The sequence below is a fragment of the Seriola dumerili genome, unplaced genomic scaffold (genome assembly GCF_002260705.1).
Source record: "Seriola dumerili isolate Sdu_G_001 unplaced genomic scaffold, Sdu_1.0 BDQW01000025.1, whole genome shotgun sequence".
In the NCBI taxonomy this organism is placed as follows: Eukaryota; Metazoa; Chordata; class Actinopteri; order Carangiformes; family Carangidae; genus Seriola; species Seriola dumerili.
Window position 1 is genome coordinate 15306915 of NW_019174280.1, and position 18099 is coordinate 15325013.

Genomic DNA, 18099 nt, shown 5'->3' on the forward strand with positions numbered 1-18099 from the left:
AGGAGGAGAGACGCCTGGGTGTTCCTCCAGCATTGTTCAGCCTTCTGCCTCTGAGGGACACCTGTCATTGGCTGGGCGGTTTACACAGGTGCCTTAACCCAGCCTGATTTGTTGGCCTTGAAAGGAGACTTCAGTCAACAGGTAGAGTGAAGAGAACAATAGTGATGATCCTGAGGAAGAGTGAGAGAGAGAGAGAGAAACAGAGAGAGAGAGTGGGAGGAGGGTGGGATGGCGAAAAGGAGAAATGGATTCTTTTGAAATCACCTGAGGGTTTGTGTGAGATAATCTGTTTGCCTTTTACCCACAGTCTCGCTGTGTAGGGTGGAGGAAGGCGTATCGGTGTGTTTGTGGTGCTCAAACTGTTGCTCAAGGATCCCTTTCTTTCAAGAAACTCCTCCTCCACCTCCTGCTTCAAGTGGCCCGAGCAAATTCAATCACCTATCTTTCAGTCCTCTCAGCTTCACCCCGTTCATAACCTCGGCCGTTTCCATGGTTACACCACTGTACCCGAGGCTCCGGTTAACTGGAGGGCTGCACTAAACTCGTGGTCTCTCATGGCACTGGCGCTTTGCCAAGAGACAGCCCTAATAATGTGATACTGTTACACCAACACCACACACCCTGGCTCGGAGAGCCCAAGCAACAAGGCTTTTTCGTACCACGTTGTTTGTGTTGACGTTTTGTATGCGTGTGTGTGTGTGTGTGTGTGTATGTGTGTGTGTGTGTGTGCGTGTGCGTTTGTGTGCGTGTGTGGTCTTGCTGCCAGGGGGATTGCCAAGTTCCCTCTCACCCTGTGTGGAATGTGGCAGGCAAAGCAGACCTGTGTGTGTTTGTGTGAGCTGGATATAACTGTGGAGGGGGAGAAACTAGTTAAGCCGACACAATTAAAAGAAAGTATCAAACTCGCAACAGTGCAGTTTGTAAATCACACTAAGGATAATGAGTCAAATTAAAATGCTTTTATGTCATGTTAAATTGGGTCATAAATACATTTGAGTTGTTCAATGAAATCTTTCACCAATTAAATCCAAATTAAATGCTCATATATCACTATTTTAAGGTTAATTTATGATTTGTAATGTAGTCCAACAGCTTGGTAACAAGCAATTGAGCCAATCAAAGAAATAAATATGTATTTGTAGGTTGCAATAATATTAAAAATGTATATAAATCCAAGCTGTTACATAAAGGTGCCTGCTTTGGTTGGTTTGTAGCTCTGATAAATTGCTTTGAGGCATGCAAATAATCTCTACGTAAACTTAAAATAGGATTGCACCTGTTCTCTATTTTCACAACCCAGCCACAGGTGGAAACCTGTTAATGTGAGCAATGGTGGTTTAATAAGCATCTCTATTTAGGGAGAGGCTGACCTTTTGAAAACTGGGAATGTCTCTTGTTTCCTTTCCTCCTTTTAACTGTGGCCATGGTGATAAGGGGACAATGTGTGTGTTTTTGTGTGTGTCCGTGTGTGTAAGTGCATGTGTGCTGGTGTGTGAGTTAGAGGACACTGTTTCTGTGTGATTTCCTCTTCCCTAACAAACACTAACCAAATAAAGGTAATTGAATCACAGTGTGTCCACTCTGTGAGTGCATGCGAGCATGAGTGTGTGTTGACTCTTTGTAAATGTGTTTGCAGAGCACTTAGCCAGGAAGCTCGAGCTTGTTTTTCAAGTTGTTTTTAGTCGTCCAAAAGTAGATCTACATGATTTAACAAAGCTGTCTCAGTTTTAGTTTAATTTTAGATGAACCACATAGATTTGGAGACAAAACGATAAGCTTAATTAATTTAAGTATTGAATTTAGCAATTCCAGCGAAGTATTGAAATGGGAGAAGCTACAACTGAAGTGTTTGTTTCTCCTCTGCAGCAGCCAGCTCATAAATGGGCCAGATAAGTCCAGAAAGACATTATATGACGGTGGCCAGGGGATCAGCTCTCTCCTTTTATCTGCATTTTCCTTCTCACAGGCTGGAATGTTAATGGTGGCTTTGTGATGGGGTTCAGCTCTTCTGAGTGACTGACAGGCCGACTGGCAGCTCTCAAAGACTCCTAATGGGAAAGCAGAGTTAGCTGAGAGACGTCAGTGTTTTAAAAGAATGAGAGCTTTTATTTGATTTCAAGCAGCCTCTGAGGTTAAATGAAAGTTCACTTAGTGCTTGTTCCATTAAATGGTTTATATAATGTTTCTATTCATAATCGTTGATACCAGCTGGTTGTGTGGCGCAAGTAAACATGGGTACTGGCAACCATGATAACCTAACAGAAATCGAGCCTGAAAGGTGGTACATAGCTTACATAATTAAAAGCTTTAAAGGTCCCATTTTTTGTACTTTTCCATGTTATATTTGAAGTGTTGATGGGCATAGCTGAGAGCGGTGACTGCTTTGTTGTGACATCACAAAGTTAGAGAAGTCCTGACGGCTCGTTTTAAGGCTCATTTATTTGTGGACTGAACGCTTTGATACTTTCACAGTAGTATTATAGCGCCTAGGCCTGTTTTACAATCCAAAAAGACATGGAAATCTCACATTACACAATATGGGACCTTTAAGATAGACAACAACAATCTATCACACTGCCAGAACAGATGGTCTCTTAAATTGTTCTTTGGTATATAAATAAGCTGACTATCATATTGCCAGAAGAGTGCTATTGTAAATCTGTGGGGAACATCCGACAGGCATGTATATACTGTATCGTTTTATGTTAACTGTAATAATGTCAGGCTTTAGAAATCATCCTTGGTAGGTTTTTGATATAAAACACTTTATTCTACAGCCATGACTGGAGGGCTGACGCTACCAGCTAAATAAGCTAAAGCTGCACTCTCTCTTCCTGTTGTTGCGGTATTCTTGGCCTGGAGGTGTCTTTTAGATGTAAGTAATTATCTGTCAGGGCTCGCTGACATGCAGCACTACCAATTGTCCATGGAAACACAACATTATGGAATGAAAAAGATCATGGAGGAGATTGTTGCGTGCTAGCAACTGTTTCTGCATATGATAGTGGCATGAAATGAGGGAAAAGTGGTGAATTAGCCCAGGCAAGGCAAAACGGTGGTAGCAAGTTGGTTCCACTGCAATGAAATGAAGTATTTAGAGTGGGGGTTTTTGTTGTATTTGCTTGCACGGGGATGCTTGTGCTACACATAGAAATTATGTGGATTGTGCTAAAGGGCTGCAACTCAATATCAGGAAGGTTTATGCATTCAGGTATGGTCAAAGTGCTTATGGTAACAGCTGATTTGGCATCTTGCTGTCTTATAGGTTACCTGTCCAAAGTGTTGAGGAACTACACCGAGCAGGCCTGTGACGGAGACTTCCTGTCTGTTCGCTGCCCGCCTCGCACCACCATCACCGTCCAATCAGCTTTCTATGGAAGGAGAGGTGCGTCTGACTTCCAGCAGTGCCCTCAGACCTACCCTCAGGCCCTCCTCAGTTCTTACAGCGCCCGGGAGGATGATCGATATTGTTCTGTATCCACTGCACTACAGGTAATTAACCGAGCTCACACATTCCAGATAGAGTTTTGTATTAGAAAGTCCAACCTGTTATAATTTTAAGCTAGTATTAAAAGAGATTCCCATGTATCTGAAACTTGGATCTCATTTCATTCCTCCCTTTGTTAGTTCACCCTTCACACACATACACACCCTTGCTTTTGGGCTGCAAATCCTCCTGGGAGAAAGTGTCCTGTAAAATGGTCAAATTGGCCAAGGGTTAAATTTCGGAGGACCACTGATTATGTAACGCTTTGTGAGGAGGTTTTCCGGCAAATTACACTCTGTAAAGAGGAAGTGGGCTTGTATGTTCCCCTGACACAAAGCGATTTCATGGGGTCTTTGCCTTAGCATCCTCTCCTAAATTGGGATGCGGCTGGACTAGAAGCCCCGCTTTGCAGCACCAACACAAACACACACAAACACATCCTGTTCAGCATTCATTCAGTTGTTTTGTTTATTCTTAGTCCCCCTGCCTTCTAGTGTTAAACACCGTCCGTTTCCATAATAGACAGGGCAGCCATGAATGCACAGACACAGAGAGTGCATTGTGCTGAAGTGAGAGAATTACTGACTGCTGCGCCACCCACATTACTATACTGCACATTACTACAACCCTGAAGAATCTCATTCTACCACCTGTTCATCCCCCTTGTTCTATTGCAGCATAAATCCTCCATGTAAAGTTTATGGGTATCCCAGCTATGGCGGCAACTAATGATTGTTTTCATTGTGGATTAATGTACAGATTTTTTGTAATTATTTTATGAAAAAACATCTTTTTAAAAAAATATATATATATTATTTTTTCTTTGTGTTTTCACTTGAATGATTAAGCAATAATTCAAATTGATGCAGATTTATTTTCTGACAATCAATGAATTGATTCATTGTTTCATCATTAATCCTGGTTTTTCTTCAACCAGGTGGCATGTACACGTCTTGTAATAGATCCGATGCATTTCATCTTTGTAATAATCAGTGAAATCGCTCACAGTGAGGACCTACATGTGTTTTTTGGTGCGTTTATAGGGGAAATCCACAGATCGTGTCCCTTATTTCCCCTCACAGTGCTGAACCAACCACAGATCCCAGTGCTGCATTCCATGATCTGTTGTAACTAATGCTTCTCTTTTAATGTTAAATTCAGGGAAAGTCTCTGAACAGAATCCCCTCTGTCATTCCCCCAGCGAGTGGGATTTCAGTACAAGAGAATGTAGTGTGTTGGAATGTGCTCACCTGGGATACGGCAGGCTAAAAGATGATGAAACTAGAGAAGCAGACGGATGCCAGGAAATGAGTGGAATGGAGCTTTCCAGAGTTTTCATTCTCCTGTTCTCTTTTCTTTTTTTTCTCTTACCTGCTCCTCTCCTCCTTATTCCCATGGCTATAAGCAGCCTGTTTGAAGTGGTTTTAGGTTTGCCTGCTGCTGGTCTCACCATCGTTGGCTTATTGTTCTTCCTCTAAACCTATCTTTGGTCTTCTCCCGCTCTCTGTCACTCTTTCCTTCTTTAGAAAATGCTGGACGAGTGCCAAGACAGAAGGAGCTGTCAAGTCCTTGTCAACAGCCGCGTGTTTGGGACAGACCAGTGTCCTGGCAGCAGTAAATACCTCATTGTCTGGTACAAATGCAGACCTAGTAAGTCCCTCGTCACCTTGTATCCTGACAATGACACACATTTGTCTCCCCCTGTGCTTGGACCATGCTTTCTCTTTTCTCACACGCTTCCACATTTAGTCAGAAATAGACCAGGGGTTTGGTCACTTCATTTGCACAAGGGACAACCCAATTCCAACATTAACAGTCAGTGTATTGAACAACTCTAGCGCTTCTCCGCAGCTATCTTATTATTATAAGGAAGCTAGAAGGAAGGCTTGGGCTGTATTGACCATCCTCATTACAACCAATGATCATCACATGGATATCTTTTCTGCCCTGTGTTTGCCCACGTCCACATACAAGCTTAGGTGCTGCCATATTGAAACACAGATTTTAAGTGCACAAAAAACAGAGCATTTGTAGATTTTACAGCATGCTTCTTTAAGAAAAAAATCACCTGCAAAAGCGTCAGGTAGTGCTGCAGCTAATGCTGACTTGAAATAGATTTCGTCTGCATGTTTTTTCCTCATTTGAGTTTATTACACTAAGTTATTGTAATGCAATTAAAGGATAAAGTTAAACAAAGGTAAACAAATCCCATTGAAAGACCAAGAACAACAGTGAGTCAGTCCATCTCTCAACAGTTTTCTGTAAATCTTGGTAATGGGTAACAAATAAATCTTTTTTAGTTAATGTTACTCAAACAGGAGTAAAAAATTTATTTGTTGGGAACTATTTTGTGTCGTTTGCTTGAAACACATTGGGCGCTCTAGTGAGTATTTACAGCACCAGGATGTTGTATGTGGAACTGACTCAAAAACTACAGTTCCCATGTTTGTGGTAATATTGGAACATGTCACCAAGTGCAACTATGAGGCTTACTGATGTGTTTTAATCTTGAGACAACAGTGGAGGAATAAGCCATGCATATCATACTTGGTACTTGGATCAATTCATTGCATTTGATATTTTCATGGGATTTATTGACAATAAGAAAAAAAAAATAAATTGATATCAGTACTTCTGGTTTGATCAATTTATCCAATCATCTAATTTGACTATAAATTCTACACTGAATTATGTGTCACATTGTCTGTGTCTTTCCTGCTTCTGTTGTCTTCTCTGCTCCATTTAAAAGAAAAAAAAATGTATTGCGTGCCTCCTCCTTTATCCCTCTCCTTGGCTCTCCCCGTGAGCCAGGAAGCTAAGAGTATCACTCCAGAGGGGAGCCACAACAGTGCAGTAATCCCACCCAGATTCTAGTCTCCATTCATGGCTCAGTGCTGTGCTGAGCCGAGCCGCACTGAGCTGTGCAACAGTTCACACTAGAGTGACCAGAAGTGGGCATTAATCCACTGATCCCCCTGCCCTCCCCACTTTTTCTTTCTCCACCGGACCCCGGGGCCAATCAACAGCTCTTTGTTCACTGTCACTTAACCAATGACTTCTCAGGGGAAGAGAGAAAGGCCGCATGGGGTGTTAGTGAGGTGCAACGGGCAGGTGTCACTGCCTCTGAAAGGAGAGGTGGATGGAGGACAGAGGAAGTGAGAGAGAAAAGGGAGGGAGTAAGAGAGAACAAGAGTGAATCCGTCACCAAAAGATATAACAAACCAGTACGACCCCTTTTCTGTGCCTTCTCCTCTTTCTGCATTCCTGTTCCACTCCCCACACGGTTGTAGAAGTGGTTGCTGTTGTGTTTTTATTTGCTGGCCAGTGGAGCTGCTCTGGCTGTCACAGGTCACTGTGGCTGGATGTGTGTGAGGAATGCCTCTGCATGGCTCTACATGTCCAGTGAGCAACTCTACCTCTGTTTCTGCCTGTTTACACTGAATTAAGCTAGAGTCATGTCTTCTGTGCTTATTACAAGCTGCTCTACAGAGGTTTGATAAAATAAACATTATGGGAAAAAATTAAAAATTAAAAGAAATCAAAAAGAAATCATTTCCTTTTTTTCTGAAAATGTCATTTCTGATGTAAAGACAACCAACAGTTTACTTAATGTTTTGTTTTGTGGTCAAGGCAAAACAGGTTTTTTTCTGTTATAGCATTTAGGAATCAAATCATGTAGAAAGCTGATATTTTAATGGAATATTCATAAATTCAAAATTGCTTCAATTATCTTATTTTCCTTTTGTGCTTTTTTGCTGGTTTGTAACATCTTGTATCCTCTCTTTCCGTGTCTCTAGACGAGTATAAGAGTAAGGTGGTTTGCGAGGAGGAGAGGATGAGGCTGAGCTGCAAACGGGGTATGCAGATCGCCGTTTACTCCGCCATGTTTGGCCGAACTCAACAGGGCACCCTGGAGTGTCCCCTTCATCACAGGAGGGCGCCGTCAGTAGGTGAGGCACATTCTTACTCACTCACACTGCAGGTTACAAAACAGTTGAGTAGCTGAGGAAGCTGCATTTCTGCCATTTTCTTGCACCAAATAGATCAAATATAAGACAGGTCATACTATAAGTGGAGATTGTAGCAGCACTAAATTAGAATGGGTTGCACCATGAAGCTAGTTCTCACATTGAGAGTAGTTGTCACTAAATACAAACTGCCAGGAACAACTGTTGCGTAGCTAACAGAACCAACTGACATAGCTAACATTAGCTTGTATATAATGTACGACCTGTTTAGACTGAAGAGTAAAAGAAGTAGCTAATATTAAATATTGTCGACGTACCTGACCTCATATTTGTAATGTTGTAAACTGGATGATTTCAAATTGCATCTCACTAAACTAACACAATTACCTCAATTACCTTTGTTTGAAACTTCATGAATGAGAACTAAGCAAGGACACACAAACTTAGTGATGGATTTACAAACAGTTAGTGTGACCCAATCCTGGCTGAGGGTGCTGTAATGCTAGATGCTAAAGTGCTGTTTTATGATAATCTTATTCACTGATTATCCCCTTAGGAGGGTGGGCAAAGGTGATAATGTTTTTAATATCAATACTGTTTGACTTTATTATCTTTCGCTTTATTCATAGCATCAGTTTTGGGTTCAGTCTGAGGTGAGGAGAGGAATGAGATTTCTTACTTGAAAACACAAGCTGGGAATGTAAATCAGGTCTGCCTGGGTTTGCATGATGTTGAAAGTGAGTCTCCTTGTCCTGCTAATGTTGTTATACATAGTAATGAGTTGAGAGAGTGGAACCTAAGGTCAATCTGGGCTTTGATTTGTTCTTTTTCCCCAAGACGCTTTTTTCTTTTTACAGTGAAATATACCAGGAGTCATCCGGCAGATGGGGAAAATGAAAGATTTTATTGATGAGTTTCACATGTCAGGGCTCGAACACCTCTGAACCACAAAGAGAACTACAAACGCAGGGCTCATAACTCATAGCTCAATCTCTCTTTTTTGAATTTTCTGCGACTTGGGTGATAATTGCCTCGAGATGCTGTCGGGGTTCGGTGGATTTTGTAATTTCCTCGCCAGCTTCTTTGCTTCAGAGTCTCTACAACAAACGCATGTCTGCCACACCCGTACTTGACATCAGCTTTTTAAAATGCCCCTTTTCTACTCGGGTAACTGATTGATAATTTAACTTTCAGAAAAATATCACCATTTGGCATCTTCTTTATCTTACTCTGAAATGCAGAGTTACACTGTATAAAACCACTTCTCAAGCTCAGGTTGACACAAACACACACACACACACACACACACACACACACACACACACACACACACACATTGTCCAGGGGAATTGGGGTGGAATGTAGATCAGATGTCTCTGTCATCCAAAGCGCAGAGTTTGGCCTGTAAAAAAGGGACAGTATTGAGTTCCCTCCAAGTATGTATGTGTGTGTATGTGCATGTGTTAGTGCACGGGATATCCAGATGTACTCTAGCTCTTGTTTAGGAGAATGTTAATGACTCTAAGCTTGGATACATGACAAGTCTTAGTATAACCATAGCTACTGTGCTGGTGGCCCTTGGCCTCTTTTGCTGGGCAGCTCATTTATTTCACTTTAGTCTGCGCTGCCTTTGTTTCGTTAATGTACAGGAGGAAATAGACACTGAGGTTTGTAAATAAGTAACCAGGGCAGGTGTAAGTTAACTGGGGAGTGTGTGCGCTAGTAACAGCCTGCGTGATGAAGCTGTGAAGGAAGGCAAAATATCATTCGCCATGATTCACAATTTAAATAATGAACAACAAACATGCCCTGAAGTGTGTGTGTGTGTGTGTGTGTGTGTGCGCACACGTACGTCTTTGTGACAGAGGTGACAGGACAGGGTCAAAATAATGACCCAGGCGTCAGTCACTGGGTAATCAGAGAATATAAAGAATGGCAATGGCATTGTGTGAGTGTGTATGTGTCTGTGTCTGTGTGTTATTGTGTTCTATATGAACACCGAGGGCTGCTTTGAAGCAACCTCAGCCAGTCCTCTGAATGCATCCGGACCAGGAATGTGCAACAGGTAGGTGTAAGCGGGTGAGACGGGGCTGGCCTGATATCTGGTTTCAGACTCAGGATTAAATACAGTAGCACTGATGGAAAAGTGACTCTACTGTTACAGTTATATGAAGGCCAGACTAGAAGCGGTGTTTACCGTCAAATCACATGTTAACTTTGTGTGTGTTTACATCAACTGCACACTCAGACATACACATAACGCCTTGGTCTTCCTGTCCACCCATTCTGCAGCGTGCTGTCCTACCTCTCCATCACGTAGACACGCACATGCTAAACACACTCCAACCTCCCACAAACACCTCCTGGGGCTGTTCCAGACTGTCTAGCGGTGCCCTGGTGGGATTTCCCCTGTCAGCTCCGTCTTTGATGTGGCTCCCATGTCACCAGGAGCAGGAAGTGAGGGTGTCTTGAGTGACAGCTCAGACACACACCATTAATTATTTTCAAATGCCCCCCCCCCCTCTCCCCTTTTTGCCTCTCCTGCCCATGATAGTGTGTATGCCTCACGCACGCATTTGTGTGTGTGTGTATTTGTGGTTCTGTGTGTTCTGAATAATCTCGGTCTTGGCAGTCACATTATGCGCAAGTTTGTTTTGCACCTATTTTGATTTGATGTCTCTTTAAACATGTGTTTGACTGTGCCAGCATGGTAGGATATAGTAATCCCCCAAACCGCACTGTCCTGGCAAGCTCATCACTGCCTGAGGTGTGAGATCAACTCCTGAACTCATACAGCTTGCTGCACCTGTCCAGGTGAACTATGTATAGTATTAGATGGAGAGATATCGCACTGTACGGCAGCGGGGATTTGCCTGTACACTGTTTCCCCTACAAATAATCGCCTTACATGCTGTGTTTCTGTTCCATCCAGAGACCAAGATTGCAGTGTCTTTGAATGAACTCCAGATAATCATATTGTCTGAAAATCTTCTGGAGGTACTTTTCTAGTCTACAAATCCTATTTAGCTTGCAGTCTATTTACCATCATGGAGAGCTGTATGCTTGTCGAATCCAAAGGCCCTGGAAAAGTGGAACAGACAAAAACAAGTGCATACACAGGCATGTGCGCACAAAAGTCAAGACCTCTTTGATCTCGTCTGTACCTTGGTTTTGAGGTGGGGTGGGATTGGTGGAGTTGGACAGGTCTTGGCGGCAATGGAGAATCCTCAAAGCAAAGGGGCCTGTTCAGCCCTCCTCTCTCATCTGCCCCATTACCATCACACACACCTCTTGACATCTAAATAGCCCCCCATGCTTGGCATGCTGGGTCCCAGACTGACTTTTTTTTTTTTTTTTCTTCCTCTTCTTCTTTTTGTCAAGGCCTCTGCGCTTTCACTTTTGAGCGTGTGCTTCGGACAAGGCCCACAGTAAGATGTTTGGAACTGTAAGCTCGGGCTGGTTGGACGATCACAGTGGCTTTTAAAAACTGAGTATGCACAGCTGCAGTTCAAATTTAACACTTGGCTTTTTTGGAGGCCTGTTCCAGTTGTTAGGGTACAAGCTGCTTCACTGTAACTCTATCTGCAGTTCTCCTTGACTTTGATGCACACAGAGCGGATGAACAGCAGGACGCCGGTGTTGTTTTGGACTTCAGATTATTTTAAGGCTTGATGTTTGTATTCCAGCCACTAAGAACTTAACACCGCATGTATTTTCCATGATAACAGGTTCATGCAAGGTTCAGGCCAAAGGGTTACCAATGATTGGAATTAAGATGTGGTGTTAACGTGATAACACACGTGTGCGTAGTGTTGACTGTTTTCGTACCATGTGCCTCTGACTCTAGGAATAACCTGCTATCAACTTACAAACACAGCTGAAGAAAACTTCTCATGTACAGTTGTGTGCACATTTATATTTGTCTGTGCAGGGGTGCTGTGACTTCTGCTGCACACTTCAACACTGGCAATGACTTGAAATACAATGTAATACTTAAATCCACGGTGTTACAGTAAGAGCTAATCCTCCTGAAGTGAATAGGCCATTTACAGTAAAATGTGCGCGTAGGAGAGAGTCTCAAATTCATTAATGGCATTCACAGAAGGCACTTGGCGTGTGCAGGCCCTTTATACCCTATCACTGCGTGTGAAAGTAAGTCGCTTTTCTATTATACGAAGACTTTTAATCCCACAACAATGACTTAAGCCTCCCTATCAAATTATATGTATCGCAGGTGAGTCAGAGCAGAAGAGGAGACGAGTGCTTTTGACAAGTTTGTCCGCCCATTGTCTCTTGGAAATTCCAGGGAAGGTGTGTGTGGGTGGAAAAACCGGGACGTCTGTTACGGGGAGCTTTCTGGGAAAGGTTGCTGTGGATATACTTCATGTGCCTGTGTGTGTGTGTGTGTGTGTGTGAGTGTGTGTGTGTGTGTGTGTGTGTGTGTGTGTGTGTGGGGGGGTTTGTTTATCTGGATGTGTACATGCTCAGAGGCGTGTTTTTATGTTAGGGGCAAACACACAAGTGCTGTCCTATAAATGTATGCAAAGCAGCAGCAGTGCAAGGTCAGTCCACCAGCATAAACTGCGTCCCACGATACACTCGCCCCCCCCTACATTAGTCTTAACACAAGGGCTCTGTGACGAGTGAAACGCAACAGCAGCCATCACAACACACAAGAGCTTCCATTTCATATATTAATGTCATGTTGTGTTTTGTTGATTTACGACATTATGCTCAGTTAACTGGTAAGTTCGAGGCTGACGCTGGTGCAAGCAAGCGGAAATTTAGATGTGCGACGGATGACTGATGTGACAAACGTTGCTGAGCCATATAGAGGCGCTGCTGGTACAGGGCAGCATGTCAACACACACTTGAAATGCATCCAACACAGAGAAGCAAACACACTCACACTGACAATGACGCCAGGTGTGGGTGATCAACTATAGGCCCGTTTTAAGAAGACATACGACTCCTGTGTGTGGGTGTGTGTTTTTTTTTTATGTGCGACACTCTCTGTATCTGACCTCTGCATCTATGTTTCCTACTGTGTGTGTGAGAGTGAGAAAAAGTGTGTGTGCTTGTCCAGGAAACTCCTCCCTTCCCTCAGCCGCTGCCTCTCTTGACTGTGGGCTTTCTCTTTTGAGTCATAGGCCTTCCCTTGTTGGGTGTGTGGTTGAGAGAAAGGTTGTTGCACAGGCTTGGAGGTGGTTGGGGGTAAAGGTTAGAGGTAACAGGGGTTATTCATGCCTATTCCCCTCTGTGTGTGTGTGTGTGTATGTGTGTGTGTGTGTGTAAGAGGACTGTGCTATGCTCGCCTGTCTGTGTTAAAGCCGCTAATGAGAGCCAGAGGAGGTCAGATCCTTGAGGAATGCTCTTTTAAAAACCACATACAAATGCTGTGTGTGCGGTTGCGTGCACGTATAAGCAGGGAAAGCCAGTGAACAAAGAATAAATGTGTGTGTCTCCATCCTCTTGTCTCTAGAAGTCTCTATCTGTCTCTGAACCACCCAAGCCCCACCCGTTCCTTTTGGGGGCCCCCCGCTCCAAACTAATCACCCAGCCAGGAATCAAAGCAGCAGCTAATGGGGGCCTGTCTGTCAGTAGACGGCCTTGTCGGTGGAGGAAAGTTTTCTGCGTGGCACACCGGTTCCAACGAGCCCTCTGGGAAGCAAGAGAGAGAGGGAGAACAAATTAAAGCACATCACGGGGGGACCAGGAGGCCTTTGTGCTGCAGCATCTGCTGAAGCAAATATAGATATACACACAAATCCACACAGGGACACACACTTTTCTGCAACAAAGATTGACCTTGGTTAGCGCACTTTGACCAGTAGCCGTCGTGGGAAAGAGATTTAGACCAAACATCTTCAAATGTTGCACATGCTTCTGGCTTTAAACAGCAGCGAGAGGTCAATGCTAAATAAATGGTTGATTTCTATTTATTTAGGATGGGCAGTTACATCTACAGGTCTGTGTCTTAAAGTGGAAAAAGGCCAACAGTGGATGCTGATATTGTATCAGTTTGCACAGATTGTCAGATGATCAGCTGATGGGAATAATAACTACTTACATTCAGGGCTGTTTCCCTGGATCAGGTCGTACAATGCTGCTCCTTTAGCCCCGTGTTCAGGATGCAGCTCGCCATGTGATGCGAGGCAGCGCTCGAGTGCTGCTTGCTGTCACCCTGTTTTTTTTTTAGTTATTTTATTGACTTCTTTCTGATAGATATTTCTTTGAAAACACAAGAGGTGTGTGTGTGTGTGTGTGTGTGTGTGTGTGTGTGTGTAGGAGTGATGCTACAGTTAAATTTAGTTCTTGGTTGAAACTCCTCTCTGAGTGTTTTTGTAGAGCTGAAATTATTAGTCAGTTAATCCCTTAGTTGATTAGTAGAACATTTTTCTGCAACTCTTGTTGTTTCAGTCATTTTTCAAGCAAAACAAGCAGTTTGAATATGTCACCTTGGCGTCTGAGAAATTATAAATGGCAAATTATTTAACAGGCAGATTAACCAAAGATAGAAATATACTGTTAGAATATCTTGGCAGAACTCATCAACATCAGAATTGTTTCTAAGAGTGTTAACTGCAGATGAAGCAGGTGGTGAATTTCCATTTCCAGTCAATGAATCTACATGTGTTTTATGTGACTGTGGGAAGTGTCTAACCTCTGAGGTGTCTGACTAGTTATCCAGTTACACTCACCGGTTCCCGCAGGCGTCCACCTCACGATGTTCTGCTCGCGAATCCCAGTGTGACGGCTCCAGCTGGGCAGAGTCCGGTTGCCCCTTCGAACCGTGTCCGAATGGACAAAGACATTGATTCAGGTTCACATTTTTTAAAAAGCTTACTGACCTGGACTCGCAAGTTTTATTACCTAGACTCAGATATTACCATGGGATAAGGTGTGTTGTCTGTTGATTATAAGGCAGGATCACACAGTTATGGCCCATTCAAAGAATTCCCAATGTTGACCCTGTCTATGACCACTAGATTGTCGTCTCTCACTTCCTGACTGGGACATTTACCCTTTGACCTGTGACATAATTTGTTGGGGCCTGTTGACATGTGAGCCAAGCCTTAACCATCCTGTTCTCTTTACCTTTTTTTTTTTTTCTTCTGATGTCTCTGTGTCTCTCTCTGGGGCCCACCGGGGCAGACAGTGCAGACCCCAGTGTCCACTTTCAAAGGCTCATCTCCTTGTGTTGTTTTTAGGAGTTAGACGGACCGTAGGGACCAGGGAGGCATCCATGTGGAACCCAGGCCCACTCACATTCCCACAGAACTCAGCGGGAGGTTCCTCCGACTTTATTAGTGCTCCTCACACCTCCGTCTGTAGCGTCACTGAAGTTCATGAGGTGGAACATAGAGTACTGATACTGAGTGAACTTTTAAGATGTGCAGTTTTGGTTTCCATAATCCATGATAATAAGAATTTAAGGAAGAACATCCACTCATGTATTTTATATTTTCTCTTCAGTCGTTTCTTCACATAATGAATTAGCAGTTTACTTGTTCAGATCACTCTCCCACTAAAGTCAAAATGTAAATATAAGTACATTAATACTTTTGACTGTGGTTGTGATTATTATTTCAGACATAATCATGCAGCCCCACAATTCTGTGCTTTTCAAACAGGGCGTCTTGCCTAGCAACACATACCATCAACAGCAAACAATAATGCATATTTTAATGAATAATGATAGCCTACATACACTGTCAGCTTTGTCTGGCTTTTAAAATAGACCTGAAACAATTAGTCGATTAATTAATTGTTAGAAAATCAATCAACAACAGTTTTGACACTGGATTAATTCTTCAATATTTTTATTTTTCATGCAAAAAAGCCAGAAATTGCTGGTTCCAGCTTCTTAAATGACAACATTTGCTGCTTTTCTTTGTTTTACATGATTAAAAACCTCAGTATCTTTAGGTTTGGGACTATAGTCTGCACGAAACAACAATCTGAGGATGGAAACTTGTGAAGGGACTTATTTTCCACCAAATTCCAATAATTTCCAATCGAGACCAATCGATTTTTATCACAACACCAATGATGTTTGTGTAAAATTTGGGCGCGTAAAACTGGCCTCATGAGCTCATTAAACACAGCAGGTTAGCGTATAATCTTCTTTAGTCCTGTTATTAACGTGAGAGGAAGGAAGTCAGAGCGGAAAAAAAGGGTAAAGAGAGGAAGAGCCTCATCCGTCCGTCCGCGCTCCACAGAGGACGAGAGCTGCAGAGGAGAGGCTCCGTACGAGCTGGCGGGTGCTTAGCGATGATGTATGAGGGCCCCATCCATTACTCTGTCCGGTCTCCATACACAAACACTCACACACCCACACATCCACACACACACACACACACACACACACATATGATGGATCAGGTATCTCTTTAGACAATGTGAGGCCCCAGTAAGGTTTCTCTGTGTGGGTCTGATGTGGACAGAGGCTCCACCATGGGAGCTGAGAAAGGCTTTATGGGAAGGAGAGGAGTGTGTGTGAGAGATGTCTGCAGAACGAATGTGTGTGTTCGGGGTATGTGTGTGTGTTGTAGCTGACAGAGACTCATGTAGTCCCTTTGTGCCTGAAGTGCTACTTGTCCATCAAACACTCAACAGGTAGCAACTGGAACATTGAATATATCTGAAATAGATATTCACATTTGATGGGGTAAAACCCACTGATTGACAAATGGCTCAAATCATCCAAATGTATTTCATTTGATTAACTTTTTGTTAAATGGCTAACTAATCAACCAATCATGTCAAATTATAGTCTTTTCCAGAAAAACCCCCGAAGAAATGAGTCACAGCTACATTTCAGTTTTCCCAGTCGGTGACTCTCTCTCTTTATAAATGATTCACTCGTATAGTTGGGTAAACTGTATAGCTGTTAATCCGTCCGGCTGTCTCTCCCCTCTCTGTCTCTCTGTCAGACTGCCAGTCGTCTGTGGCTCTGCAGGTCCTCACCGCCCGCTGTCAGGGCAAGAAGAGCTGCCTGGTCCGAGCCTCCAGCCGAGACTTTGGAGATCCGTGTTACTCCGGCACCAGGAAGTACCTCAGTGTCATCTACACCTGTGGTGAGTCCCCAGCCGACACCCCTTCACTGAGGGCTTCATTTTCCTGCCACCAGGGGGTGCTGCTCGCCTACTGATCAGCTTGTTGTCAGCGGTTCCAGGATTACTGGCTCTAAAAACGGGCAGAGAATAATTCAATTATTTTTCCAAGGTATGACGATGATGACGCTGTCGGGTTCATCAGTGGACAGTACAGTTTCATTTAGGGCTCTTTCAACTTTTAAAATGCCGCAAGCCCCAGGGGAAACAGCGTGTCCTGGCTACTATCATTGACAATTTCATGGACTTTTCATTTTTCTTTGAAATTAAATTCAAGTTTTTCCTTATGGGACACGCGTTTACAATGACTTGTGAGACTAAACAGTTTCTGAAGGAATGCAATGTTTGTTTTTTTAGCTATTAAAGCTATTAAAGTTTTTTTTTTCTTAGAGGGAGAAAGGAATGTCATGCAAGAAGTTCAAAGCTTAAAAACTTGTTTTCCACCCACAGAATGTAGTTTTAAAAAAAAACAAAAAAAACTGGCATTGTATCTTCTGTTTTGACTTTATGTCTGTGCGGATGAGGGAGAATGATGGTCTTCCTTTTTATCTGTTCCCTGCCCCGGGCTAATCCTGAACTGTCAAGGCTGTAATTCATTAACTTCATGCTTGAAGACACACAGACACACACACACACATACACACGCTATTCAGTCGCCTCCAGCACCAGGAATTGATCTATCAGCACTATGGCCCGGAGCCTCTCAAACCCACTAAAATCATTGGCACAGAAATCCAGATCCTGACTAAGACGACTGTTACGTTTGGCATTTAAATGTGATTTCTGAGTCCTGATTTGAAGGATCGAATTTTATGAGAGTTGTGGGTGTCTACAATGGGCCTAAAAAAAATCAGTCTGTTTCTCAAAGGATTGAAAATTCATCTAAGTCAGTGCATTGCAATTCTCATTATCCTTCTACGGTTCCTTTCAGAGCTTGTAGTGTATGCACCCTGGTGATTATCTGAATCTCGGGAATCTACTAATGGGCTGTGAAGGTCCACCACCCTGAGTCCTTTGTATCCAAATGCTGGAAGATTGTCAGATAGATCTCTAAGAGTCCACACGTCCTTTATCTCAACAACAACCGGACAGTGCGGACAAGAACACACAGGCTGTTAGGCTGTTAGGCTGTGTTTATGGAGTCGTTTTGGCTTGAATCTCTTGTCTGACCTCCCTTATCTGTCACTGATAACACAGGGTACTCTCCCAACGGCTCTGGTGCGGAGCTGGGCCGGCGAATGTGCGATCGCTTTTGAGGAAGGGGCAGCGGAGGAAAGGGGAAGGATGTGGAATGGTGTAAACGTTAAACAGATAGAAGAGGCAGCAGGGGACGAGGGTGGGAGGGGGCATACTGTGATGTGTGTGTGTGTGTGTGGGGGGGCTTTAACATTTAAAAAGTTAAAAACTAATTTGCAGATAAACACAGACTTTCAATGAAAGCAGCTGGAATAAACTCACTTTACATGTGAACAGATTTCTGCTTTTTTTGTGTTAATATCTGATGAAAACTCTGTTTTTAATAATATTT

General features: G+C 43.2%; 1 protein-coding gene across 1 annotated transcript in view; it reads left to right on the forward strand.

Annotated features, from left to right (window-relative positions):
• LOC111237497 (protein eva-1 homolog C-like) overlaps window positions 1–18099 on the forward strand; it is an 80914-nt gene that overhangs the window by 16568 nt on the left and 46247 nt on the right. The window contains exons 2-5 of the mRNA XM_022766621.1: window positions 3266–3492; window positions 5014–5137; window positions 7285–7437; window positions 16392–16535. Coding sequence (XP_022622342.1) covers window positions 3266–3492; window positions 5014–5137; window positions 7285–7437; window positions 16392–16535 — 648 coding nt within the window. The remainder of the gene's footprint in view (window positions 1–3265; window positions 3493–5013; window positions 5138–7284; window positions 7438–16391; window positions 16536–18099) is intronic.